The following is a 17,491-nucleotide window of genomic DNA, read 5'->3' as shown; positions in this document are numbered from 1 at the left end:
GCAGCGTTCACTGCCCCCTGCGGCCACATTAGGAACAACAACAAGTTAAGTTCATATTAAAATGGTATAGTTTATTTTTACAGTGCACTATTCTAAACCTCTGAGCTCCTAAACTGAACTAATTCAATAAACAATAATAAAAAAGTAAAAAAGGCAAAAAAGAAGAAAAAAAATCACATATAACGTTTGAAAGTCAAATAACGGTAAATTTCCTTATATTTGGTTCATCTTATCTGCATTAGTGGCCCTGTTAGCGCTACATCCATACTAGCATTAAGACACAAACGTGTGTTTTACTATAGAAAAAATAAAACGTTTAATTTAGTTCGGATATTGGGAACTCGAAAGACTGGTCTAGATTTGGAAAACAAATTCATCTCGTTTCCATATTAGCTTTGCATGATTTATCTTATTCCCACATTCAGGCTACCTGTTGGAGAAGAGTTCAAACAAACATACGTCACATAGCCACAGTACATACTTTATTAGTTTTTTTTCAGTGTCTTTTTAACAATGTCATATTTTTTCATTATCTGCAGGAAACGAGTTGAGATGATTTTATTTTCATAGTTTACTTGGCGTCACTTAAATTTAACAGTTCATTTCTAAGATCTAAATGGCCAAACTGTAACACGCTGCTGACTCTGGTTTTGTACGAGAAGCTTCATGTTGGAAACCGCAATATTACAGAAGCACTGAAGCGCTGCAGCGTGGCTGCGTGGGTTGGGTTTCATTTAAATTACAACATAATACGGATATTGCAAAGCAAGCACGCCAGCCATCACAAAGAGGAGGGAAAAAGCAAACAGTTCCTGATCAGGTCTCCTCCTGCCGCCGATCCTCAGCGACCTGCGACCAGGTGGAGATGAGGGGTCCACGGGCCAGCGGGGGGCCCCCGGCGGTGCTGCTGCTGCTGCTGCTGGCTTCAGGCTCCACGGATGGATACAAACCTGTCATCATCGTCCACGGCATCCTGGACGGACCCGGACAGTTTAAAAATCTCTCAGGCTTCATTAATGAGGTGGGACTCATCGCCAGTTCAGAGTAACTCACTGAAAGTTTTTAATCTAGATTAAATTACAACTAGCTATAACTGGTATAATTTTGTAAAACATCTGATACTATTTGCACACTTTATCGCAGCTTTTTAAGACATTTATCACTTTTTTTTTCATTTTAAAATACTGTGCAAAAATCTTGATCCACCACCAGTTTTTTCAGTATTTTCTTTCCAAGCAGCCAGATTTCTTTCAATCATTTAAATTTGACCTTGGACTTCTAAATCTTATTTTCTTTGCACTTTGGTTTCTTAGAACCGGGACATTTTATTTTGCATCTGCTGATGCTTTGAAGAGATCACATCTAAGACATTCAGCTTTGCAAAGATTCATGTTTAAATGGGATTTGTAGGAATTTTTGTATCAGGAACTTATCACAAAAACACAATTTGATGAAAAATGTAAAAAAAATAAATAAAAAAATGACCAATGGAAATTACGATTTTAGCTAACCACCCCATGATGCAGATTTATGTCAGGTATAAAATGTGACTTTCTGTGATTGGTGATGGCCTCATTTGAATTATTAGTGTTGTTAACAAAACAAGACTGAGTTCAGGATTCAGCAAGACATTTAAATAGAAAATGTTTAAATCCATGGCAGAAAAGGTAAGTTTTAAACCATGTAGGTTAGCTTTTCTGAAGAACATCCACCGTTTTTTATTCCACAGGATGTATTAGAAAACCTCATTGTAGCTCAGATAGATGCCAAAGAAACATTGCAGTCAAGTTCAGTTCATGGACTTCATAAAATAAAAACTGTGAACAGTTTGAAGCACAGCTGGAGATTTTAGGTGAAGTGAAATCCAACCCGGAATTTCAAACCCCTGATTTCTGTTCCTCTGTGATTTTCAATTCCTCACAGTGAGTTTTGTTTCAGGGAGCGAGAAACATCTGATGGTTGGTTGGTAACACTCAGCTGAAGAACTGCCAGTTTTTGTTTTAAATGGTTTATTTCTCTGATTTATTTATTGTTTTTACTGATTTGCATCCAGGTGCATCCAGGTACGGAGGTGCAGATCATCAGTCTGTTCAACGACGGGAAGAGCATGAAGCCGTTGTGGATTCAAATCCCAGAGTTCAAGAAGGCCATCGAGAAAATCATGAGCGCGCATCCTGAGGGAGTCCATGTGTTGTGTTTCTCACAAGGTGAGCAGACTCAAACCGTCCTGAGGCAGGAGAAACAGTGATGCTGAGTGAGCCAAAAATGGACAAGAAACATCTTTAATTTTAGTATTTTCCAGGTCTAACCTATAAAATCAGTTTGTCCTTCCCACATCCACCCCTCAGCTCTGCTTCAACACGCAGCTATAGACAACGGATGGATGAATGATTGGACTAGACCCTGAAATTTCAATGTTTTTTTTCTGAATCAATGAAGATCAACTTCAGGGCTCACGTGGGCGGAGTTAAGCAACTTGCTCCAAAAGTTCTTGAATCCCTCATTATTTAAGGACTATGAAACTTTATGCGTAACAAAAACCACAGAATACATTCGTCATTTCGTTCCTCCTCCAGCTGTATGTAATGTGTATGCAGTGTTTTCTTCCACTGAATCTGGGAAAGATTCCTGCCTGTTGTAGCTTGTTGGATCCAAGAAGTTACCTGGAATTTCCTCTGGTCATTAATAGACCCGATCACGATGCCTCCTAATCTTTTTCTTCACAGTTCTTCAGAACATGGAAACAAGTTTAACTCGTAGCTGGTTGGAAAAGGTTTTGTAGCTGCAAGACACACTCATAAATAAAAACCCTAATTCATCTGCAGGTGTACAAATATAACTTCTGTCGCTCTGGCCTGGCAGCGTGTCTTTACTCAAAGAAATCAACAATGGCTGTTTATTAAAGTTAGTTAATAAATAAAGTTGTTTCTGTCGGTTCTCCTCTCAAGGAAAACTGGAGACCTTTAACTAAATTTACAAAAAATAAAAACCAGATGATTAGCATTAGTGTTAGCATGAGTCTTTAGCATTGGTCTTAGCTTGATGTTAGCATTAGTGATAATAGAAACCTGTTAGCATTAGGGTTAGCTGGAACCTTTTAGCACATACATAAGAGTGATTGACACCACTAAGAGCCCAGTTTTAGCAGAGTCAATCTGTCAGATTATAGATTAGCATAATCTGAAATCATCTGTCATCATCTGCTGTCCTGAACAGTCAGTTGCAAAACTATTTAGGCAGATTCAAGTTTAAAGCAATTCTCAAGATGTTTCTTATATGACTGGCAGCTGACAGAGGATCAGTGGCTGAAGCTAAAGATAAGGGTGATGGTAATGAGGCTTTCCAACCTTAAGACTCGAATCTTACCCCTAAAGATAATCAGATGGCCCACAGCCTGTAGCTGCTGCCTTGGTTCCTGAGAAATGTCCGTTTGTTGGGTCAGAACCAGGGACAGCAGCGCCTCCACCATGTGGGAGTAAGACCAACATCTACTGTTTGCTTCTGTTAAATCTGCCACAGTCAGATCATCTCCATCCAGGTGAACTGATACTGGCAGCGATAGCCACAGACTACCAGCATCTGATGTTTGCCTAATTTAGTTGTTTTGACTTTTCTAAGGTGGTTTAATCTGCAGAGCAGTTCTGTCTACGTCTCCAAATCACAACGTTCACACCTTCATCTCCCTGTCATCCCCCCTGGCTGGACAGTACGGAGGTCAGATGTTTGCTTCAGGGTTTGGGTGTCTTTTCTTCTTTTCTAATTAAAGGAAAATCAACACAAGGCTGACAGGTGTGATGTTTTTCCACAGACACTGATTACCTGCAGTGGTTACCTGGCTGTGTAAAGAAGACTGCTTATCTTTTCTGCTACAACAAAGTGGGGCAGCATTTTTCGTTTTGTGACTACTGGAACGGTAGGTGGGGAGCAGGAACTCTGCAAGAGCCTCTGTGTGACCAGAACACAAAACAAAATATGCTGTATTTCCTCTGTGCAGACCCTCACCATAGAGCCTGCTACCTGAAGGGCAACACCTTCCTGCCTCTGATTAACGGTGAAATACCTCACCAGCACCTGACAGGTACTAAACCAGCTGCCTTCATGGCACCTTTGGTCTTTATTTCATTACTTAATGATGTTTTGTCCTGATAAACCCACTGTCCACAGGCAGACAGTGGGTTGAATCCACACAGAGGCTTAGAACAGATCAATGCATGGAGATGCCAAAACTTTCTGCAGCTGAACAGAAACAAAACTGGAGTTATTATCTTTAAAAGAGAGGAATCCATATTTTGTAGGAAAAGTAAAATATAATCGAGGTTGATTAAATGACCTGTTTAACTCCAGTGATATGCATCTAAAACACTTTTTTCTTATCTGCATCTGCAATCCTTCCCTCAGATTGGAGAGAAAACTTCCTGCGTATCAAGAAGATGGTGCTGATTGGAGGACCAGATGATGGTGTCATCACGCCATGGCAATCCAGGTTTTACCACTTTAAGAAACGTTTTCCCTCTGCGACTCATTATCTGGTCAATTCAGTGTCTCTGACAAGGACAGCTGCCATGTCAGGCACCATCAGGTCCAGCTTACTCTGGTTCTCATTTAGATAAATGACATCATGTGCTGCAGAGATCATTACAAACAGTTAGAGGTTTACAATCAAGACATGTTGGTTTGGTGTGAACACAAAAAACAGAGAAGTGGTTATTTTCACTTTTCAGTTTATCAACATGAAGTTTCGACCAAATAATGTTTCAGAAGCTTTAAGCAAGAAATAATTGCTTCCTCTTTCCTGTGCAGCCAGTTTGGGTTCTACGACTCCAACGAAGATGTTGTGGAAATGAGGAACCAGGCGGTAGGTGACCAGCTGATGTTTTTCTGCAACCAGTTGATGTTTCTTCAACCTCTTTCAACTAAATTCAATCTAATGAGAAAGAAAAGTCTGATAATAGAGTAAAATGTCCTTTATGAGGGCAGAAATCAAACATTTATGAGGATTTTGAGGTGCTGGGTTGCCCCTGCCCCATTCCTGGAGGATAAAACTGGAGGTCCAGTCGATGTCTGCTGCGTCATTTGGAGAATAACTTTCTGTGATTGGTTGGAGAACTTTAATAAGAACAAACTTCAGCTGGAGAACCAGTCAGATCAAATGTATTAACCTCATCAACGCTTTGATATTCATAAGTTGTGGTCTTCCTCTCTGCCTCTGACAGTTTTATAAAAACGACACGTTTGGTCTGAAGACGCTGGACGCCCGCGGCGACGTGTCGGTGTGTGTTCAGTCCGGAGTCAAACACACACACTGGCACTCTGACTTCACCGTGTTCAAAAACTGCGTAGAGAGGTGGCTCATATGAAAGAGATGCTGGTTGGAGGTTCGATTTGCCCCAAACTTATCTAAAACATGTCATCTTTAAGAACAGTTTGTACTAAAAGAGAAATTGTGAAAAGATTATGAGGGCTCAACATGGAGGATGAGGTAAAATATTACAACACAATGAATAATTGTCCTTCTTTCCCCTGATGTCTGTAAACACTTTAATATTTGTGTTGTTTAATTATTGCTCCCTATAACTTTTATATCCATGTTTCTATAGACATATTAGAACAAGACTGCAGATGTTAATGTGAAACTATTGTATTATAATAGAAAGTTTTATCTGAAACTTTAAGTGCCTTTACAAAGAATTACCTCGTTGTTTGCAATCTATAATCTATTTTGATATTACTCATACTCTCCTAATAATCCCACTTTCTCCAGAAAGTTAAAATAATCAGATGGTATGTTATTTTATGATGTTTGTTTGTTTTTTCCAGTTTTATAGTAACAAATGCTGCATATTCTTGCAATAAACACTTCAGACTTCCAGTATTAAAGAGTTTAAACGGCTGAAACGTATTTTATTTACATTATCAATAATATTTCATATCGGTCTTTTCTCTGTTGCTTTCAACACTTTTTCATTGTTTCATATCTTTAAACATGGTGGTTTTCTTAAACACTTAATTATCTTCCCCTTTTTTTTTGCTTTGTGTGTTTTTAAGGTCAGAAAATGATCCATTTTACAACTCTAAGAAATCCTGGTGATAAATCACTGATACATAGTTTCTGCATTTTATTGACTTTGCATACTATTTGCTGTTACCATAGTGACCTCCTGATACACAGCAATAAAAAGTCAGATCCTGAGCTCTGCTCTGCAGCCTGGTGACTCTTCTGTCCTTCACACATGATTAGACAGAAGCTGCAGCAGCGATCAGTCAGAGACACAACATTGATTTTCTGGAGCGAACCGATGAGGGCTGGACGTTATCGATCCTGTTCGATCACATAAACCATCCTGTATGATGAAAACACACAGGTCTGCATGCCACATGATGGCGCTGCGACAAAATGTGTGGTTGTAATTTTTAATAAAGGTTTTAAATCAAAATCTTTTTTTTTTTCAAAACGTTTATTTTCTTAAGTTCCAGAAAAAAAATCCTCTGCAGGTAAAACAGATAAAACTGTAAACAATGTTAGACTAATAAGTTATCATGAGTGATAAATGATCTAAACTACACAAAAAGAAAAGTTGAAAACCTTTAATAAAGTATATTTACAGTCATAAGCACGCGCGTGTCTCTGTGGAGCTGAGATTTGAACACGTGAGCGCTCCCGCTCGGACAGGTGTGACCAGTGACGTCAGAAAGGTGACTCCCCCTCCCGTCCCTGTCAGCTCCGGTGTGTCGCAACGCGGCTCCTCTTCAGTCGGTTCCGGAGGTCCAGATTTGTCCCGCGGCTCTCGGTTCTGCTCAGACCGTTTTCCGGCTCCGCTCTCCCTCCTGACGTCATGTGTGATGAAGACTCTCGGTCCTCGCGCGGACACTGAAACCGTGACCCCGGGCTGAGCGCGTGAGTCCTCGGGACCACTTCAAAGGTAAGTTCACCGCTGCGCTTCAAAATAAAAGCTGGGAATGTGTTTGTGAAGCTTTGCAGCGGTTAGAGCGACCGGAACCGAACCGAACCGGGCCGGACCGGGTTGCGCCGCTGTGGGTTATAAATAGCAGCAGACACAGAGGAGAGTTCAGCCGTTTCCAAAGTTTCCTTTCGGGATTCAGGAACGTGTTGCTTTAAATGTCTCCGCCCTGAGCTCATGTTTTCCTGTCCGGACCGCGGACAGCCTGGTCCGGTCCGGTCCGCCGGGCTGTGGAGTCAGTGACAGCGTGGCTAAGGACGACGTGTCCCGCCCTGCGGGGAAAACATCCTGCAGCGGCTCGAACATCCAGGAAGAGACCGGAGAGCCGGGAGTCTGAGCTCATGTCAGCATTCCCTCTGTGAGTTTTCCAGCTCAGCATCAACTCAGAGCTGCTTTATGGAAAACGGCTCAGTCCAAGTCCAGCAGCGGAGATTCCCGAAGCTAACCAGGTTTATAGCGCAGATTTCTGATGAACTGAGACAGAAACCAGTCTGATCTGGGTTCTGTTTATGACTTTTGTGTTTTTCCATGTCTTTAGATTGTGTGAGGAAACTGGGATCTGAACCCAGAACCTGCAGAAAGCCCTGCAGCCCTGGGATTGTGTGGCTGTTCTAAAGAGAAAACAGGATTATCTTAAAACTTCGCAACAGTCTTTAGATGAGAGTTAAATGTCAAACATGCTTTTTGGCCTTCGCTATGGTGTCAACCAGAAAAACCTGAAATGTTCTCTTCAGGTTGATGGTGAGGTTTTCCTTCCAGCAAACTATCAGTTTTAGTTTGCATAAATGAGCTCTGATCTGTCATTCTGATGGAGATTGGCTGAGATTTGAAGCTCTAGATTTAGTCCATCTAGATTCAACCTTCATTTCTAATCCTGAATAGAGATGAAGCTGAAATGAGCTGATATGATAGTTTAGGCTGATATTGATATTCAATACTTAAGTTGCTGTTGTGGTTGTTAATCCATATTTACCAATGTTATTTAAATTTTCCTGTTCTTTCAGCACCACTGACGGTGCTTCTGTGTTTCAGTTTAAATCAGTCTTGAAAATCAACGTTGCTTGTTGGTATCATTGGGCCAGTTTCATTTACCGATGTGTTAAAATATTGTGAACTTTGGCTGATACCGATACTGACGAATCGCTGGACCTGAAACATGGGCCAGAACTGAACAAACAAGATCCTGTTGAACTCAATATTAATTCAGATTTGACTTGTTTTCAACGATCTTAATTACATCCTGCTTTTCTGAATGGCTCCAAAGATTATCTTATGAAATATCCCTGCCATCCCCAAACTATCATGACTGCTTCTGTTTGTTTACTCTGAACTCATGTTTGGTCTCGAGAGGTTCTGCATCTGCCATCTGAAAGGGTGTGTGTGTGTGTGTGTGTTGCTCCTGCCGTGTGGCTCGACATCACATCCTGTACGACCAAACTTGTTAGATCTATGATTTTTAACATCATGCGTCTTTCAGGTTTTGAAAATCAACTGACAATTTTAAAATGTTGCTGTGTGAAGAAACCAGTTTACGTGGTTTTGTTTGGTCCATTTGGGATCGTGGTTCTGATGTCGACTAATTCTGTAAATTCTGCTGACATCCACAGAGAAGTCTCCATATTTGTTGGACCCTGAAAGCTGTCACCGTCTGCGCCATGATGTCCAGCACAAGAAAGAACGAGACGTGCCGAATATGCGGCGGTAGTCTCCAGGGAAACCAACGCCGATGGCTGTTTGCGGCCCAGAACAGGAGGAACGATCAGCCTGTTACCCCAACCGGGTCAGCGAGAGGCGGGAGCCTGACCCGGTCCACTCAGAGCAGTCCCTGGGGTGAGTCTGGAGAAAACAGACATGTCCTCCATGCCTGGGAGGCACCGATACAATATCTGAGGTTTAGTATCGGCCGATACCGATCCGATACAGAGAAACAGCTGAACTGATTTAAAACGTTTCTTTTTTTAACATAAATACATAAATATTCTGAACTGCAGATTTATTTAATAACTCTGCACCAGTTCAGCTCAGGTTAATACACCAGTAGCTTCACAAACTGGTTAAAATGTAAAAACAACTTTAATCTGTTCAGCCAATAGAAAATAAATAATAAAGAAACTGAAACTGATCAAATCAACAGATTCACAACCAGACATGTAAAAATAAACAGCAACAAACTTTCTTTCAAATGTCTAAGAAAATACAATTATGAATTCTAAATATAGTCCAAAATAAATAACAAAGCACAACGTCTCTCAGAGCACAAAGCATAGAATTAGATCGGATAGATCTGCCCTCATGGATCGGACACATCGTCACTGATACTCCATCTAGAAATTTTTCAGTATCAGAACCGATACAGATATCGGATTGGTGCATCTCCACTCAAGCCTGCGTTCAAGAAATAAATCTGTTGTTTGTTCACAGGCAGCACGTTGTCTCTGGGCTCCTCCGGGTCTCTGTCCCGGTCCCAAGTGTCCCTGAGCTCCCCGTCCAAGTCTGTGGACATTTTGGCTGTTCTGACCCACATTCTGGGACAGTCGGTACCGAGGAAAGGCAGAACCGGAGAGTTTGTGTGCGGCAAATGTGTTTCCGCTTTGGAGCGAGTGTTCAAGTTCGACACGGTGATCGCCCGGGTCCAGGTTCTTTCGTCTGAGCGGCTTCAGAAGCTGACCCAGGAGCGGGACAGGATCCGGCAGTGGGTCCGGCAGAACTACCGGCAGAGACACCCGCAGGAGCTCCGGAACCGGAGCAGCGCCAGCGAGGAGGACAGTGAGGCGGAGAAGGAGGGCTACCGGGAGATGCTGAAGGACAACATGGCTCTGTCGGAGTACGAGTGCTGGTCCGAGAAGTGGGACACGTGTCCGTACTTCATCAGAACTGGTAAGCGGTGCCGAAAGGGCAAAGGCTGTGAAGGCTGCGACTCTTTACGGGTTTCTGATTCAAACTACGAGTCGGTCTGCGGGATTCCTCGCCACATGCCCTTCTCCCCGTTGGAGCTGACCCGGGACAAGTCCCGGAGCATGCCGCTCCACTGGCACGGCGTTCCCAGGTCCAGCCCGCCGTCCCTGACCGGGTCCAGCCTCTCGCTCCGGCCGCCTTCCCGCACAGAGTCCGTCCATTCGCTGGACACTCTGGACGGCAACGACCCGTTCTGTTCTCCCGGCGACCAGTCGGTTAGCTTTGTGCTATCAGAGCTGAGGAGCATCGAAGGGAAGCCGCTCAGCTCGGCGTCTGGAAGTAAGATCCCAGTGCTGGGCCGGAAGGGCGGGAAAAACCCCGGGCCGGCGTCACCCGGGGTCAGCCGGGTTCTGAACTTTGGGGTTCTGGAGAACGGAGGAGGTCAGGCGGAGGAGGAGGACGGAGACGTGCTGACAGAGCTGAGGGACGAGTACATGCCGCTGCACCGAGAGGTGAGGCTCCATCAGCTGCAAGGCGTAGCAGCGCGATGTGTTGGTGGTTTTCCAGGGACAGTCACTGATCTGAGTCTTTTTAGCTGTAAATTAGCACTTTTATATCAATATTTAAAAAACATTAGTTACTTTATCATTTTAACCAAAATTATAAAGATCCTCTGCCATTTGGACCGCCTGATCCAAGAGAACCTCTGTGATTCCAGAACAGCACCGGCCGGCTTCAGAGTGCGGTCAGGCACCTCCGAGCCCAACTGGACCAGGCCGGGACCCAGATCAGAACCCTGGAGGCCGAGCTGAGACGGGCCGGACCGGATCAGGTCAACGGATCGGAGGACCTGGGCTTGGTAAGAACCGACCTTCAACACTCTTTATGTGTCTGCTTTTCAGAAGGAGACTGGATTATTAGAGATTATTAGAGATTAGTTATGTTGATCGTGGAGATTTGAAGCAAGAAGAAACCAAAACAACTGAACTGAGATCAGTGATCACTAAACTGTCAGGTTTTCTACAACAATCTGTTCAGAAAACATTAAAACTTCATACAGCAGAAAACAGAAGAATATCATAAAACAAACAGAGAAAAAATCAAAATACGTGTTGAAGCAACGAGACACAGATCTGTTTCTGAAAGGTTGAGCAAAAGCTGCTAAGTTCATGGAAACATGACTGAGGAGCAGGATGACCTTTGACCTTCTCATGGTGAACCTAAATGTTTTACGGCCTTCCTCACGTCTCACCTCCACCTGTCAGCAGTTCTCCAGAAACTTCCTCCCTGCATGTTTGCTCAGCTCTGACCGTCGGCTCCAGTTAAAGCGAATAACTTCTGGATGTTTCAGTGATTCAGGTTTCCCTCCTCAGCTTCATTACAAAGTAAAAGCCTTTTCAGGTGATTTCAGCAGATTAAACATTGCAGTTTACGGCTCTAATTATAGATCCGCGTCCCGCCCTGGTATGTCAGCAGCTCTGAACCTTTTGATTCGGCTGGACAAGCCGGTTTATGGGAGTCAGCTGGCAAACAGCCTCGTGAAGCAATCAGTGTGAAGATCGGCGCTGTGAAAGCAGCGCGGGGCGTGTCATCAGAGCTGCAGGTGCACACGCAGGCCGGCGCTGTGAGGAATCCACCCGGACCGGTGCAGTGGCCCCGGGGCCCCTCAGCTGATCCGAACCGGATCAGTCAGACCGACGAGCCGCTGCAGGTTCAAACCAGCGGGGAAGCTGCTTTCATAACCGATGGCTTCCACTCAGGGAAAATCTCATTTTATTGTGGCGTTAAAAAGCTGCAGGAGTTTTCCTTCAGGATGAGTCGTAACACCAAACCTTCACTGAGCCTTGACTTTATCTCTAAACGTTTCAGATAAAAGGTCTGAGGAGGGAAAACCTTTCCTGTTTAGACTCAGATTCAAGATCAATTTAAAACATGAAAGTTGGGGCGTGCCGTGGTGGCGTAGCGGTTAGCGCGACCCGTATTTGGAGGCCTTCAGTCCTCGACGCAGCCGCCGCGGGTTCGACTCCCGGACCTGACGACATTTGCCGCATGTCTTCCCCCCTCTCCTTCCCTGTTTCCTGTCAGCCTGCTGTCATATAAGGGACACTAGAGCCACAAAAGACCCTGGAGGGGTAAAAAAAAACGTGAAAGTTGGTGGGAGATTACCAATACAATCAGCCATCAAATGTGTTGTTATATATTATTTTAGCCATAATTAACTTAAAAGCTTAAGTCTTACATTAATGTATCTAAAATTAAGCCTTTTAAAATGTCTTAATTTCATAAAATATAGAAGTTGGCCTTCGGGTCTTAAATTGTTCTGTGGCTTGAGCTGTTTGATGCTTCCTGTAGCTAGCTGCCAAAATTCGCTGGTTAGCTTTTCTGTGTTCAACAAACTGATGGGCTGAACACACAGAGCGACCAATCACAGCCCAATGTTTCACAGGCTTCAATGTCATTGGTCGCTTGGCTGAGGACGGCTAGCGGTCGTGGCCTCATCATGCTAGCTCTGTAGGAAATGACTGGAGAGGGCGTGACCTCCGCCGGCTGGACGATTCATCAGACACTTTGATTTATAGGGTTTTTAGGTCTTTACATGAATTAAATCTGGCACTAAAATGTCTTAAATTTGAGTTTGTGAAACCTGCAGAATTCCAGATTTATCTGTAAAAACAGCCTTCACATTTAAACTGATCAGTATTTACATTAGTTTAAATTTCAGCCTGAATGTTTTTATTCTTTATTCTTCATGTTGACTCCATGTCTGCATGGATTCTCTCCGGCTTGTGCTGCTGAGCTAACGGCTCTGTGAATCATTATGAATGTTTGGTCGCTTTCTGTGGGTCTTAAATTTTGTTCAGAGTCTGATCTGACACACACACACACACACCCACACACACACCCACCCACCCCCACACACACACACACACACACACACAGATGAGTTTGTTTTGACCCGGTTCTGCCACCAGATATCCATATTTTACTGCAGGTTGTTGATGATTTCCTGTTCTCACTTCCTGTTTTCCTTCTCCAGTGTCTGAAATCAAATCGTTCTTCTTCTCTCCCTCCAGTTGACCCCGGAGGGCAGCGGCGGCGGCGCCTCGGTGCTGCAGAGCCTCGGCCACGCCCTGCACAGCCGGGAGCGACTGATCCAGGTGTGTGAGGCCGGCCGGGTGGGTCCGGTGGGTCCAGTTGATCCTCCGCTCCGGCTCAAAGGCCACAGGAATGTTGTTTGCTGTGGAGCTGCAGGGGGGCGGAGCTTCTGCTGCTGGGGATTAATGATCCACCAGGACTTTGTTTGACTTATTGTGGACAGACCTAACCAAACAGCTGACCTTTGACCTCTGCTTTCAGATGGTTTTAGAGAGAATGTTAAAGAAACGGGGAGTTTATTTAGAGGAGATGATTTTTCTGCTGACCGGTCCAGTAAGCAGCCGTCTGCAGTTTGGTGCTGTGGGTCGGTTCCAGAGCAACAGGCCCACAGCACCACTCATCCTCCACTCTGCCTAACAGCTGGCTCTACATGCACATCCACTGCTGGGATCTGGATTCTGCTGCCAAACCAGCACCAGGAAACTGGATCAGAACCAGAACCAGTGTTTGGTTTTTCTGCTCCTCACATTGAAACAAACTCTCAGATGTTCTCAAACTGCTGCTTCTTTTAAATCGGGACTGAAAACATTTTTTCCTTCCAGCAACTTTTGAACAAAGACAAACTGTTTTATTTAATCTGTTTAGTTTTATTCTGTCAGCTGCTTCTGAGCCTCTTTGGTTGAAAGTTTCCTTTTCTCTGCTGAGTGAAGCACTAACGGACAGAACCCTGACCTGGACGTGTTTCTGCCTCTCAGGAGTGTTTGGTTCTGATCCGAAGTCTGTGTGTGGAGAGCGGAACCGGCTCCGAACTGGGAACCCGGCTGACTGGGAAGCTGCTGGAGACGCTGAAGGAACTGCTGTCTGATAACAAGGTCAGAGTCGAGGTCGTCTGATTGGCTTCAGGGCCGAGTCGGCAGACGGCGGGTCGCTGTGACCTCCAGGCTGGAGGTCACACGGGTCAGCTGGACCGGGACGGAGATGAAACGTCTCTGCTGATCCGACTTGATGTTTTGTCCTCGTCTGTCCTTCAGGTTGCCTTGGAGACTCTGAGGTCTGAAGCCACTGAGGCGGAGAGGAGCCTGGCGGCGGAGGTGGAGGCGCTGAGACGAGCCGGACGGGACCGTGAGGCGGACCTGGACACGCTGAGGACGGTTCTGCAGAGCAGCCAGGACGTGGTCGACGTGAGGACAGACGGGTTTTTTAGACGTCCGGGTCTGGGCTGAGCTGAGCGTTGTTCCGTCTGCAGGAGCTTCGGGCGTCTCTGGAGGACAGGGAGCGCCGGCTGGACGAGGCGGAGACGCAGCGGGAGCTGTGGAGACGGAGGGACGCTGCCGCCGCCGCTGTCCTGAAGGACAAGGACGCTCTGATCCTGAACCTCCAGCAGCGCCTGGACCACCCGGTGAGCAGATCCGGTTCTGGTCCAAACCTCCGTTTTTGCTGCAGTTCACTAGAGGTCTGTGTTCGTCTCCATGGAGACGGGCCAACGCCTGTAGCGTCTGAGGCTGGAGCCTTCAGTCCTCTCTGTGGAACCAGACAGGAGTTCAGCTGGTCTGGAGATGACCTCTGACCTCTGACCTTTACCAGGAGCTGCTTCTATGCAAAAATTCAAAACCATACCAAGCATTGTAGTCTTGTTTTCAGTACAAAAATATTTTTTTCTTATTATAGAGGTATGGTTAATATAATAGAAAAATGGTATCTTGTTCTAGTCAATAATTCCTTAATATTGATGAAAATCTTCTAGTGAAATAATTTGCCAGTGGAACTGAAAACCAGCTCCTACATTTTGCTGAAAAGTTTCTCAGAAGTTAGTTTTTATTTGAAATGTTTTATATTTCTATTTGCAGTAGAAACCAGACAGAAATAGTTGTTAATATTTAGTGTTTTTACAGTGCAGTGTCATCGCTCTCAGCATCGGGTTCTTATCAGAATCTGAGCGGCTCGGTCCGATCTCTAAGAACTGCTGGGTTCTGTTGTGCTTCTGCACTGGTTGCAGTTCAAACCAGTAAAACCAGAAAACATTTTTATTTTCATCCTAAAACTTCTAAATCTTCTCCTCTCTCTGATTGGTCAGCAGTCGACAGCAAGTGAAGCGCAGGCGGCAGCTCGGTGGGAAACTGCAGAGGAAAACAGCGCCACCTTGTGTGAAGAGGTCACCAAGCTGAGTGCAGCTGTGCAGGCGTCGCAGGATCTGCTGCAGGTTCATGACGAGGATTAAACATTTCTGAACTCTGAAAATATTTAAACACGACAAGCAGGCAGAAACTGCTCAAACCTGAAGGCTTTATGTGGATTTACCTACATATTCTGGACTTCATGAATAGGAAGTGAATAATTTTACCACTAAATGCAAAAATACAAAGATTTTAACAACCAGAAAATAAAGTTAAATGGAGCTTAAATCATGAATAAGAAGCAATAAAATGTGTAATTACAAAACTAGTTGCTTAAATCTGGGATGAAAATATTGATTATGATAAATCCACATTTTCCTGAACCTTTTCTTCAGGGGTGTTCAATGTGTGGCCCGGGGGCCATTTGCCCTCGTTAGCTTTCCTCGAAGACACCGTCAGGTTTCAGGATGTTGGATGCTTCCCTGAGGATGTGAAAGGATCCGGGTCAGCCGGGCTCCACTCAGCTGGCCACAGAGACACCCATGGTGCCTGGGCAGATTGTTCAGCTCCAAGCCATTAAAATTATCTGAAGATTGATATAAAATAAGAAAGAATCAAATTAATTAATAAGATTTTGAAAAGGAGCAATAAGGTAGATAAAATAAAAGTCTGGTGATTTCTGAGATATTTGGGTGAAGCTGGCAGTTGGAAGGGAATCACTGATAAACTAGAGTCTAAAAGTGAAAACTTCTCCAGTTTAAATTCAGCTGAAGGTTCAGCACCATCTGGCTGCAGCCGGCGGCTCTGATCCCTCCGTCTCTCTATCAGGCTCAGCAGCAGAGCCACGCCCAGACGGTCAGCTCCCTGACGGCCCGGTTCCGGGACGCCCAGCAGCAGCTGAGGCGGGCGGAGGAGCAGCAGAAGAAGACGGACAGAGAGCGGCGGACGAGCCGAGAGGACGGCGAGCGGCGGGAGCGCCTGCTGAGGGAGAGTCTGCAGAAGAGAGACCGGCTCATCGAGGTACAGCACCCACTTCTGCCCTCTGGTGGCGCAGCTCTGAACTACACCTGATTCCTCACATTCTACAGAAAACACGCAGCTGTGGTTAAAACAATTAACAAACAATTAACCACTGATAAAACAATTAGAATGTTGTGAAGAAAGTTCACTATTTTAGTCCCTTACTTCATAAGGTGAAACCTGTATAAAAATGATTTCAAAAGTTTTAAAATATTTTTTTATTGCTTCCAAAAAGCCAAACTATCTTCCAAAGTGTTTGTATGCCAGCACATTACAGCCATTGGAGTTAGAAAAAATAGATAAATTACTGCCAAGAAAACTCAAACTCAAAAAAATGTCTATGAAGAAAAAAAAAAAAAAAAATTAACATTTCTGGGCTGGAAAAGTCAAAAATTAGCTTGAAAGAAATCATGAAATTTATATTAATCTTAGAAATTTGAAAACAACTTGGGAAGATAGACTTTCTAAAGTTGAAAATTTCTGACTTTTGAAACTCAGAATCTCAGAAATTTTCTAGAAAAAAAAAATTTTGACTTTTAGATCTGAGAAATGTCCACATTTTTCTAGAAAATATCTGAGATTAGTCTAAATATTTTGGTGCAAATGTATTCCTTTGTTCTCTATCTGCAGAGGCCCAAATACACTGTCGTATTTCTGAAATGTAGAAAAAGAGAAATCTAGGAAAAGGTCAGAGGTTGTACAGGAAAACCTGAAGAACTGATGATTAATTTGGTTTTATAGGAAAACAGAAAACAGATCTGGATCCGGATCTGGATTCTGTGTTTACACTCTGTTCTGTTTAAACCAACTCTTGTTTCTGCTCTTCATGGCAGCAAATCCTGGTGGATGCAGAGGAGCGAGAGCGCCTCCTGCAGGATCTGCAGCAGAACCTGCAGAACAAGCGGGAGCCGGTGACGGCTGTCAAGCACACGCTGTGACGCAGCAGCTGTTTGGACCAATCAGGGACGGAGGAATCTGGACCAATGAGGGATGGAGGAATCGTTTGCACTTTGTTCCCCTCCTGATGTATTTATAGTTTTGACCCCTGGGTTAAAGGAGCATTTCCACAGTTTCAGCTGAGCTCTGTGTGACTCAGATGATTAATACTTGAATTATTGATTGATTATTGAGTGATTCATTTTGAATGTTTCATTTCATGAGGTTGGAACGTTTCCATGGTTACTTAATGTCGGACAGGCTTAGGGTAATTTAAAACTGCTTTAATGTTTCTATTTGTTTTAATCTGAAAGTCAAATTAAGTTTTAGCTGCTTTGATTTTTCTCATTTTTCTGTTTCCTTTGGATTATTCTGTTTTCAGTGTTTAAACACGTCACTGTTGCTCTGGGATTCATACTGGAAAATGTTTTTGTCTTTTTGGCTCAAGAGAATAAAAACCTCTGAACCGGA

At 44.1% G+C, this 17,491-nt stretch overlaps 2 protein-coding genes across 4 annotated transcripts; both read left to right on the top strand.

The window, feature by feature from the left end:
- The first annotated feature begins 745 nt into the window (after positions 1-745).
- On the top strand, positions 746-6,190 carry LOC116717417 (lysosomal thioesterase PPT2-A-like). The gene is made up of 8 exons (XM_032558789.1): positions 746-1,021; positions 2,054-2,207; positions 3,619-3,714; positions 3,809-3,913; positions 3,995-4,078; positions 4,399-4,483; positions 4,801-4,855; positions 5,214-6,190. Exons 1-8 carry the CDS (start codon positions 866-868, stop codon positions 5,355-5,357), a joined length of 879 nt encoding a protein of 292 aa, XP_032414680.1. The 5' UTR covers positions 746-865; the 3' UTR covers positions 5,358-6,190.
- Positions 6,191-6,559: 369 nt separating this feature from the next.
- Positions 6,560-17,491, top strand: LOC116717416 (uncharacterized). Of its 3 annotated transcripts, none has more exons than XM_032558786.1 (11): positions 6,560-6,920; positions 8,567-8,789; positions 9,381-10,366; positions 10,573-10,713; positions 12,929-13,012; positions 13,706-13,822; positions 13,982-14,131; positions 14,197-14,349; positions 15,025-15,150; positions 15,893-16,084; positions 16,918-17,491. In XM_032558786.1, exons 2-11 carry the CDS (start codon positions 8,615-8,617, stop codon positions 17,020-17,022), a joined length of 2,229 nt encoding a protein of 742 aa, XP_032414677.1. In that variant the 5' UTR covers positions 6,560-6,920; positions 8,567-8,614; the 3' UTR covers positions 17,023-17,491. The 3 variants fall into 3 exon arrangements, with proteins under 3 accessions (XP_032414677.1, XP_032414679.1, XP_032414678.1); XM_032558788.1 differs by having other exon boundaries at positions 6,562-6,920; positions 15,028-15,150; XM_032558787.1 differs by lacking the exon at positions 6,560-6,920 and adding an exon at positions 7,023-7,408.

The sequence above is a fragment of the Xiphophorus hellerii genome, chromosome 3, assembly GCF_003331165.1.
Source record: "Xiphophorus hellerii strain 12219 chromosome 3, Xiphophorus_hellerii-4.1, whole genome shotgun sequence".
NCBI classification, from domain to species: Eukaryota; Metazoa; Chordata; class Actinopteri; order Cyprinodontiformes; family Poeciliidae; genus Xiphophorus; species Xiphophorus hellerii.
Note: the sequence above shows the minus strand (reverse complement) of the source record. Positions and strands in the feature narration are given on the sequence as shown.